A 10698-nucleotide genomic window follows, 5' to 3' on the forward strand; every position below is an offset into this window, starting at 1 on the left:
GAGGGCATCAAGATTATATGAAAGATTTTATAAGCAAGGAATTGCTAAGAGAAGTCCATACAAAGCTGATCAAGAAGATGACTAGAGGATTGGTACCACAAATGGCAGAAGATATGAGATTGTTTTGTTATTGGAAAGATACAGGTTGATAGATGGAAGAATATAACTTAAAGCTAGTTAAATTTAGTGAAATTTAATGATAATAGATATAGTTAAAGAATAATTGATAATGATAATAATGTATACAATGTGTAGTGTTATGATAAGTAATAATTGGATATGAATATTGAATGGTACCCATGAAAGGAAGATTAGAAATCCTTTTGGATTATATACAAAGGTTAATAAAAAAGAACTAAGTTAGATACAGCTAAGTTTTGATTATTAGGGGGAAATGTTATGATACAGGATATAGTCAAATAAGGAGGGATGATGATGACAACTTATATATATGTATGGGTATAATATAAGGAACCTGGATGAAAATTGCAAACAGTGATCTGGAAAGGAGGATTAGAAAAGTTTGTATTATATTATGGATGTTTAGCTAGAATAAGACATAAGGATTCAGTGTTATTGGAGGATTTTAGAAATATTAAATGAAATGCCAGTATGTGGTTATGTATTAAATCTTGGTATATTTTATGATGAATGACGTTTAAATAATTATAGTCAAATAAAAATGGAGGTATAAGGGTAACATGTATAAATATTTGAGTTAAAGTATTTGAGTTAATATGAATTATGCTTGATGAGTGTGGAAGAGATGCACGAAAACCTTTTGCAACCCAACCTGTATATAAAGAAGGAAGGAAGATTTTATGTGTTGTGTTTGTTTTGAAATAAAAATAATTTTTTTTTTAAAAGAGTGAGTCTGTTTCCTGCCTAAAAATCATGTTTCTCCATTTCTGATCCAGGGAAATATAATATTCTGCCTTGTCAATATTTCCAGGATATTTCATTTTTCTAGGAGAGGAATGGTGTTAACTTCCTAGACGAGGAAAGAAAAATACTGTATGCTGTATATGTGTGATCATGAACACTTCCTTTGCGTGATTCCCCCCCCCCCAAAAAAAAGTCTACAGAACTAATTGCAGAGCTGAGGCAAGAGAAATGTTGCTGTTTCCAAGGCAACTGGACCCAAGCTATCTCTTCTCATCCCATCCTGTTTGGTTGACTAGTTAGGCAGAATACAGAGAGGATAAGCAGCCAGATACATGCCTGCATTCATGGGAGCATCCCATGGGAAATAACACAGCTTGGATGGATGTTACTTACTTTCACATTAAGGGTGGGTTTCTTCATGCTCTGATTCACTCCAGACTGCATTCCACTCCCTATGAATTCTAGGGCCTTAAATCCTCCCTATTTCCAGTCACCTTTGTAACTAAAACAGTGCCTGACACATACAGAAATAGGGAGATGACAGACTTAGGGACCTGTGAACATGCATACAAGCAGGAGGGGGGGAAACGTAAGAGGGAACCTCACTACAAAGTGACTCAGAAATAATGGAGAAAATTGTGGGATGGAGTGTTCTGCTTTCCCAGATTTCCTTCGAAAATCTCTGCCGCGAATTCAAACTCTTTCAATCCCCTTTTGCCTTTACCCTTCACATGCAGAGATACAATACAGTATTGATGAAGTGCTACAAAAAAAAATGGCATTGAGATTGTGGTAGGTTTGCCTTCAGTACAAATGAATCTTCTTCGTACTGTATTATTGACTGTTGGAAGAAATGTCCATCTGGGTTCAGTTGCAAGTGGGGGAAAATATGGATTCATGGAGGCTGTTTGGAAAGATTGTTTAATGGTGGACAGGATCACATGGCTTGGAGCTCCTGGGTGAAAAGGAGGAGAGATGCTGAGAGTCCCTGGGTTTTATGCCCTCTCTGGGCTTTGAACTTCCTGAGGCACAGGAGAGTATCCTGATTGGCTGCTGTCAGAGGTCATAACTAGCTTTGGAGGTTGTCTGTGTGCTACGTTTGGTTGAAACTAAGTTTGGTGCAATGGAAGGGCAATGAAATGAAGGGGGTAGATCTTTGTTATGTAGAATAGACTGGCTCGGGCCTTAATGGCCCATTAACAAAGGGCTGTGTTTAAGCCTCGCTGAGTTTCTACTTCTCTTTTTAGGGGAAATATTCTGTCTTGTTAATGTTTCCTAAAATATTTCATTTTCTAGGAAAGGGGTGGGTTTTAACTTCCTACATGACCTAGCATTGCAGGTGAGGATATCGCAACCAAAGTAGCCCTCAAAAGGATAAACTCATTCACTCTTCTTTAAAGGCTATTAAGTTAGGGCCTTCAAATACACAAAATTCATTCAGAGACAGCACAGAGGTGATTTGGATTATTTGTTTATAAGGGTTAAACCTGTCAAACTAGGAGGCTGCGAGTTCTAGTCCTGCCTTAGCCCCAAAAGCCAACTGGGTAACTTTGAGCCAGTCACTCTCTCTCAGCCTAACCACCTCACAGGGTTGTAGTTGTGGGGAAAGGAGGAGGAAGAAGGACTATTATGTATATTTGCTGCCTTGAGTTTCTTATGAAATAATAAAGGTAGGAGGGAAATCTAATAAATAAAAATACACATGAAACGGATCCGAGTCCCATTTCATATGCTACTGGGATCCAAGCTGTTCAAATTAGCATTAGTAGAAAGGATTGTATTGAAATCAAGTGGGTGGTGCGTTCCTACCGGTTGGGACTGGTTTGGCCGAACCGGAAGCAGTTTGGCAGCCTGGGTTGCTGGAACTGGCAGTGACCCAGGCCTGCCACGCCCCTGAAGCGGTTCTCCAGATGGCACTGTAGGCGCATGCACAGAAGCAAAGAAACAAGATGACACACTGTAAGTGCCGCCCATCTTGTTTTTTACTTCTGCGCATGTGCAGAACAATTTTTATTGTACTTCGCATGCTCACGCAGTGCGCCCATGAGCAAACCGGCAGTAGTGCCTGTTGGAACCCACCCCTGAATCAAATATGTCCTTATGTCACATATTGGTTTATTGCAGTGCACAAATGGCAATCTGGGTGGGGGTGGGTGGGCCATGGGAGGAATCCAAATGGCGTTCTAAGAACAAAATAACAAAACATTGTTATAGTTATATAGAATTACAAGGGCTTCTAATATCAGGCCCTTTTGCACCCCGGATCCAGAAAAAAACATAACCAAAAGGTATTTCAGAACAGTTTTAATACAGTTCTAGATCAATGAATATCCACTCATAGCTAGTAAGTACTTTGGTTCTGCTACTTGAGTCTTTTTTAAGCTGACCACACAGAACTGAAGTTAGATGAGCATGTTATTATGTTATAATGCTGGCAGATAATCCTCGCTTCAGGAAATATCAGCCTGGATCTCTGGGCAAGTTTGCCTATCACAAAACAACCACAGGGAAAACAAGGAAACATTTCTGGCAGAGGCAGCTTGATCTTCAGGCCAATATTCTACAAGCCCAAAAAACAGGCAAGGAGATTCAAAAACCAGCACAGAATTGTTTCCTATGCTACCTGTGTATTGAATGCATAGCTTTAAATACGATCCCTCTGCCTCCTTCCCTAGATACTGGAAAGGAGCAGACCGCATGGAATAAAGGAACAGCTGCAGCTGCTTGTCATCTCCAATCAAGATGACTATCACAAAAGATAGTCGGTAGCTGCTGGTTATAGTAAAGGAAGTAGAGACATCACTGGGGCAATCAGCTGTCAGAAGGGCTGCTTCTGTTCAGAAGCGATGTTGCTTTAAGAGTTGGCGCTTTGCCTGGCTCCATCCTTTTCCGTGGTGATTGATCCAGTCTTTTGCTTCTCTCCAAGTCCCCGTATAAACTTCCTCTGTTAGCAGACTTTGCACTGTGTGTGGCTTAAGGCATGAAGATCATATACTCTGCCATCTCCTATTTCTTTCTTGCTTCTTGGCCTTTCTAGCCCTCTTGTTTTCAGTATCTCTATGGATCCTCCAAGTTATTGAGGGTTTCCTTTTGAAAACTCTCTTAGTTCTTTGACACAATTTTATATTGCCTTTGAATCATTCCCTGGGTGGAAGAAGGGCTTAGAGGGGCCTAGAACTTTCTCTGAAGGACCCTTTTCTGGGTGATGTAGAATTCTCATATAATATTTCATGTGGTGGTGCACTAAAAATACATAAAGCAAAGCAATGCATCAGGATGCTGGTCAGGGCTATCTAGTGCAGTCTGCACAGTTTTGGAGCCTGATAATAAACAGACTGAAAGTACAGTTGGAGCTTCTAATGGTTGTCTGAAATTTTGCATTTCAGAGAATATTATAAACCAAGAGAATATAAGACATCCCAATTTTCTGCAGTTGCCCTGCTTTTCCATATCCTGCAGTAATTGGAATGTCAGCTTGAGTGAGACAGAAGAAAACTCACCCACAGAATTGAGGCAAGATGTAGAGAATGTTGGGCTCTCTCGCTTGCAGAGGCAAAGATGCGAAGAGATCAAGGAGGTTCAGTAGAAAGGAGAGATGAGAGTCAAAATGACTCGTTCAAGTCAAAAGCGGTAGAAGCTGATTTGGTTGACAGAGGAAGTCTGAATGAATTCTGTGATCTAAGATAACCACCAGATATTTGCCTTCCGGAGTCTCCTTTTAAATATTAGCTCATTCATGGAAAACAGCAGCGATGGTTGCCAAGTAGGTGGGATGCCATGCAACATACTTAACTGCAGGTCGCGTGCTCTGTTATTGCTGTGGCAGATCCCCTATGAAAGATGCTGAGGATATGTTTTTGCGGCACCTTAAGTGGTATGCAGCCAAACCCAAATGCCCCATAATTAGGATCAGGTAGGCTTGCCGAGCACTGGATCCAGGCGTTTTGGCCTGGCTCCCAGTAAAGGATAATGCTGGAATAACGGTTGTTGCTGTCTCCTCCAAAGACATAGATCCTCTTCCTCCAGCAGGCAACACCAGGGTAAGAGATGGCTATGGGAAGAAATGGGACAGAGATGTTCGGATTGGTTGTGCCATCTCTGAGCAAGCAAATACAACGCTGGGTGAAGTGACGGATTCCTTGAGCATCCTCTCCGGAGAGCCCACCAACCACAAAGATGTTGCTGCCCAATGTGACGGCACTGGCTTCATAAAATTCCAAGGCTGTGGGGATCTGGGACCAGGCTCCTGACAGGACATCATAAACCAGGAATCCCTTGTGAGGAATGGACAAGTCAGAGTCACCCATCTCTCCACCAATGAGGTATAGTTTGCCCCTGAGTGCCGTGGAAGCAAAATAGGACAGCGCAAAGGGAAGGCTAGTGATGGTCATCCATTCTTCTTGCTCCAAGTCATAGCTCTCCGCAGTTATCAGTGTCCCTGTAGCATCCCAGCCACCAGCAACATACAGCTTTTTCTTGCATACGAGGAAAGCATGCCAAGCTCGACCTGCCGACATGGAGGGGAGCTGGGACCAGCAGCCCCCAAGTGTGTCATATACAAGTAGGTTGTCAGAATACGAACCATCTAAATGCTGCCCACCAGATATGTAGAGTTTATGGCCCATGGAGGTACAACTGGGAGATGTCACTGATTTCAGGTCAGGGAGCTGATCCCACTGATCAATGGAAGGGTCAAAGAAATGCACGTGAGAATCCAACTTCTCATCCTCGAAGTTGACTTCACTCCATTTTGGGAGACCCACGCACACCATTCCTTCGTGATACATGCCATGCCTCAGCCCTCTACTTGCCCACAACCTTTCTTCCACGCTAAGCTCCTCCCAAGGGAGACGCACACACTCATAAAATTCTTCTGTTTGAGCCCGGACCTCAGCCAGTTCCTCTGGGGTCAAGAGGGGAAGGCGAACATAATCCATAAGTGCTGCAAACTTTGGGAGACGCTCGGCAAGATTAAAGGTGACCCAGCGACGCACAGCTTTGTACACAATCAGTTCGGAGTCCACTACCAGGATCTCTGAAGCAATAATGGTAATCAGGATACCAACATCCAAGTACAAGAAAGTAGGAAGCTCTGAGAGGTGCTCAAAGTGAAAAGCAATGTAACTTGATGTTGAGTGGAGTAGAGGGCGATGATTGTGGGAATACGACAGCACATAAAGCTCCAGACAATTCTCCATGGAAATCCTTTCTCTGAGAAACCTATAAAGAGCAAGAGAAGGGGACGTAATAGACTTTGGTAAAAATGAACCTTGAACACTTAGTCTCGTTTTGTGTAATTGCCTGTTCCATTCTGATTAGAATAGTTTTTATTGTATTTTATTGTATTCTAAGTAATTCCAATACTCAAAGGGCAGGGCACATATCTTTTTAATAAAAATGGTAAATTAAAAGGAATTAGACAAATTAGGAAGATCTGTAAGAGGTATTGGATGTGATTGATAGAGCCTTTAGCAACGAAGACACAGATTGCTACAAAATGGTGTGGTCCCCCCCAATGGATTTTGTCATGACATTGGAAAATAGCACTAGCAATAGCACTTAGACTTATATACTGCTTCACAGTGCTTGACAGCCCTCTCTAAGCGGTTTACAGAGTCATTTTATTGCCCCCAACAATCTGGGTCCTCATTTTATCCACCTCGGAAGGAGGGAAGGCTGAGTCAATCTTGAGCCTGGTGGGATTCGAGCTGCCAAATTGCAGTCAGCTGGCAGTCAGCAGAAGTAGCCTGCAGTACTGCACTCTGACCACTGTGCCACTGTGGCTCATATGGTGGCAAAATAGAAATTAAGCAGAGTCTGCTGGCATCCTAGAGTAGTCAAGCTGGTATTGTCCAGAAATTTGGATTTCAATTCCCCTCAATGCCAGCTAATTTGGCTAATAACACAAGGGATTGTATGTGTGGTAGCTCAATACTTCCAGAAGTTACCAAAATCCTGGTATTTCTGGGCATTGCCCCGAAGCAGGATTTGATATGGAACTATTTTGCTGGGACACATTAGGAACAAGAACTTAAGGCCTATAAAAACCATCCTTTTCACTGATTTAGACATGTAAATAAACTGATTTAGATTCCTTCCTATACCTGGTGATAATGTCTAGTGCAGAAGTAATCTGAAGTCTACTGGCTGCAGTGAACAGTTCTTCTGCCTCTTCTCCAAGAAGCAGCAATTCCCCAGTGTAGACATAATCCAGGAGACTCTGGAGGCAAGTGGCTGATAAGTCCATAAGCACAATTTCTCCTTCCCGTGATTCTTTGAAGGTGCTAGTAAGCATGCGCTGGAAGTAGAGGCTGACTGAAGCCAAGAGTATTCTTAAGGGGAAGCAACCAGAAAAAAGAGAAAGCAGTAGTCATTGTGGAAACGTGCACACTCTTTGCAAGAAAATTGTTCTAGTTTAATTCACCGTATCTCCAAGATCTCAAAAAGCAGTGCTTCCCACTTTCATCTCATTTCCTAAATTTAGATTAAATTTCAAAGGGGAAAAAATTACATAGGAACTCCTCTTATTTAGGATTTTTTTCCCAGTTTCATGGACATGGCCAAACACAGAAGCTTCAAAATTACAGAATGATGTGCAAGAAATGAACAGTGTCAGCAGTAATGCCCTTTGACTGTCAAGAGAAGTTTTTAAAAATTCAACCACCTTGAGAATAAGCCAGAAAACCAGAAACAGAAACTGCAAACAATCTTTTTTTGCAGAAACCGTATAGAAGATTTTAATTCATTTATTGACAACAGTTGCCTACCTATGGCATGGAAACCTTCTCCCCTCAGCCACCAGGGTGATATCACAGAGCTGTTGACCCTGATACAACTCCTTGATGCCTACAGGGGTAGAAGAGATGATGCAACTCATTGAAAGGGATCGAGGAAGGAAAAAAATATGAGATTGTACTTCCACACATCACAAAACAATGGAGCCAGTTTGGTCCATATATTAAGGCGCTAGTCTAGAAACCAGGAGACTGCGAGTTCAAATCCTACCTTAGGCATGAAAACTGACTGGATGACTTTGGGCCAGTCACTCCCTCTCAACCCAAGTCCCTTCACAAAGTTGTTTTGGGAGAAATAGGAGGAGGAAGGAGTAATAGTATGTTCACCACCTTGAGTTATTTATGAAAATAATAAAGAGGGGGTGTAAATAAATAAGTATATAAGAATATATTCCTGTAAGGGGCCAAGCACTCTGGTAGTATTTCTTCAGAACAGAATATAATCTTGCTGGAGTTTGGCATGGTTGCCATTTTATGATATATTAGATTCTAAAAAGTCTTCATTTGAAGGAAGACATATCAGGATTAAGCTTTTGAACTCTGTTTTATCTTAGAATAAATGAAGCAATTTAAAAAAACAAAAGTCTCAGTATGCATTTGAAAGATTCCTTTCTCTAAGCTCTGGATTTATGAGAACTTCAGAATATCCAGGACTGAAAGAAACAGCTTTCTAGCAAATACCGAGGTCTTGCTAACCAGTAATTATTGACAGTAAAATATTCCAGTATTGGGAGTCCTGTTAACAGCTTGGATTCTTCAGCTTGGTTGCTAGGCAAACATATTGAATATCCAAGGGATACAAATGTGCATGTAGAATCACATTTTACACATTGACCGGTATGGAAGCTTATCACTTTTGCCAACACTGGATAAATTTTTACCCTGAGGGATGCAAGGGAGACACTCAGAAATGATCCAATCTTACCCTGCCCAATGGAGTTCCTCAGAGGGGAGTCCTGACTTGAAGTCTCATCTAACTGCATCTCTTTGTCCCCCAGAAAGTCTGTGGCATCAGTCATTTTCCATCTAAAGATACAGAATATTAGGTGCTGCTGTTGAGTTTACGAAGCAGGAGGGGGAATTGGTTGGGAAGGGAAAAGAATGCTATCATTGTGACATGTTCATATGGAGATCCTTTACATCACCTCTAAAAAAAGAGGCCCCTTTAAAGGGAAGATATATAAAGCCAGGTACCATCTGTTGCCTTCTGGAAAGGATTTTCTAAATATCCCAACAGTGGTGTGCTTTGCAAAGATTTAACAAAAGCCACGCATGTAACAACACATGATGGTATGAACTTAAGATCTCCCGGAGCCAAAAATTAGGAACTCTAGGCTTATTCTAGATGGGACTTACAGGTCTTGTACATCATTTAGCCAATTGTTTTATTTTATATAGTCACCCACATCTTTCTCCCCTCCAGAGAACCAAGGTGCAAATAATAAAATCAAGTTGTTTATTGTGATAATGTGATGAAAACCACACCCGCTATGGGCATCACATGTTTGATGCATGCAAAAAAATATATGCGGAACTCAGTTGTTGGGTCATGGCAGCTTTTCCGACCCATCCCTCACCCACAACTGTTTAAAAGCAGTAGCATATTTCCTTCCTTTGTATCATGGGAAACTCACACCTCAGAAGAATCCAATCTTAAACAGGCTTACACTAATTTATAAAACAAAATACCCAATCCTCCAATTCATTCCCCATTCATGTATGACAAATTCCCTTCCGGTTTCTGTCCGCTAGGCCTTTAACATCAGGGTTCCAAGTAACACCTCCAACAGATGCTTGCTTTCCTTTACATGTTAAAACTTCTCCATCTTTTGTTAAGCCACGGCAATATTGCTCAAGGACATTTGGTCTAAATAGCTTCTCACCCAGGTTGATGCTCTATGCACAACTATGTGCCTAAAGTGGTATTTGTTGATGGTTGTAGAAACTTTCTTAAGCTGAATGCGTTTTGCCTCTGGGGCTTCCCCGAAGGCACCCTTTTGTTTGTGGAGGCAATGTTGAAATTTGAAGTTCTTTCAAAACCAGAATTATGCCCACCTGCTATATGGGATGTGAAAAGCATGACCTGGGCCAAGGCCAGGAGCTATGAAAACACCCAGGTGAGGAATAAATAGGTGGGTGGGCAAACAGCAGGTAGGTTGCTACGGTAATGCATCATCCTGTGGGGTGGGAATATATCAGCTTAGTTGCCCAGGTGACCAGGGAACCCTTCTATTCCACCAAGTCTAGTTCAGGCAGGAAATGAGGAGAGAAAAGTGAGAGTCTTCTTGGGTGCCATGGCAACAGGAGATGCTCTAGGAAGCTCAAGATGTGTGGGAGCATCACATGAAGAACTGAAATAGTGGAAGACAAATACAAATATATCTGGGATACATATTAAGTAGGGTGGTGTGTAAAAAAAATGTAATAGGAGGAGGAACTGGCACTTTCCAGGAATGAGAGCAATAAAGTTTTCCCACCAGCATATTTAGCTGGGTTTCTTGTAAAAGAGGAAAAAATTAAATCTGGGATTAATAGGAAAGGTACCTCTTATCCCCGGCTTTCTATGTTAATTCTGTAAGTTCTGAGATCAAGGGTCAGCCAAATCCCACGAATTTTGGTGATCTCCTTGCTGTTCCTCAGCAGTAGCTATTTTTTCAACCAATTTGCTTGAGGGATGACTGAGGTAGTTGACTGAATTATTTCTCAGCATCCTGGTCACTACGTTTGTTCCTTGGGCACTTAGCAACTGCTACCTTTTCCTTGAATGTCTCCTAGCAACTCAGCACCTGATGTGGTACACGCGCAAATAAACCTGATAAAAGTATAGAGGAGGAAACGAAGGTAGCCCAGGGACTGGGCAGGCAGATCAGACTAGTCTCAGCCAAAATGGAGGATAGCTAGGTTGTGCCAGCTATTGTCCTGAGAATGTTGTGTGAGGAAAGGCACCATGTCAAGCCATGCTAAGGTATGTCTAGGCATCACTAGAGATTTTTAAGAAGAGATTGGACAGCCAAACAAT

At 41.8% G+C, this 10698-nt stretch overlaps 1 protein-coding gene across 1 annotated transcript; it reads right to left on the bottom strand.

Annotated features, from left to right (window-relative positions):
• Positions 1-4673: 4673 nt before the first annotated feature.
• Positions 4674-8698, bottom strand: LOC116507784 (kelch-like protein 12). The gene is made up of 4 exons (XM_032216113.1): positions 8605-8698; positions 7653-7731; positions 6990-7217; positions 4674-6105 (listed from the first exon to the last, which is right to left on the bottom strand). Exons 1-4 carry the CDS (start codon positions 8696-8698, stop codon positions 4674-4676), a joined length of 1833 nt encoding a protein of 610 aa, XP_032072004.1.
• Positions 8699-10698: the final 2000 nt, after the last annotated feature.

This window comes from Thamnophis elegans, chromosome 4 (genome assembly GCF_009769535.1).
Source record: "Thamnophis elegans isolate rThaEle1 chromosome 4, rThaEle1.pri, whole genome shotgun sequence".
NCBI lineage: Eukaryota > Metazoa > Chordata > Lepidosauria > Squamata > Colubridae > Thamnophis > Thamnophis elegans.

Coding starts and splice junctions, on each gene's coding strand:
- LOC116507784 (XM_032216113.1), bottom strand. CDS start 8,698: ATGACTGATGCCACAGACTTTCTGGGGGACAAAGAGATGCAGTTAGAT. Junction 7,732..8,604: donor GAGGAACTCCATTGGGCAGG/GTAAGATTGGAT, acceptor CTACCCCTGTAG/GCATCAAGGAGTTGTATCAG. Junction 7,218..7,652: donor AGAAGGTTTCCATGCCATAG/GTAGGCAACTGT, acceptor CTTCCCCTTAAG/AATACTCTTGGCTTCAGTCA.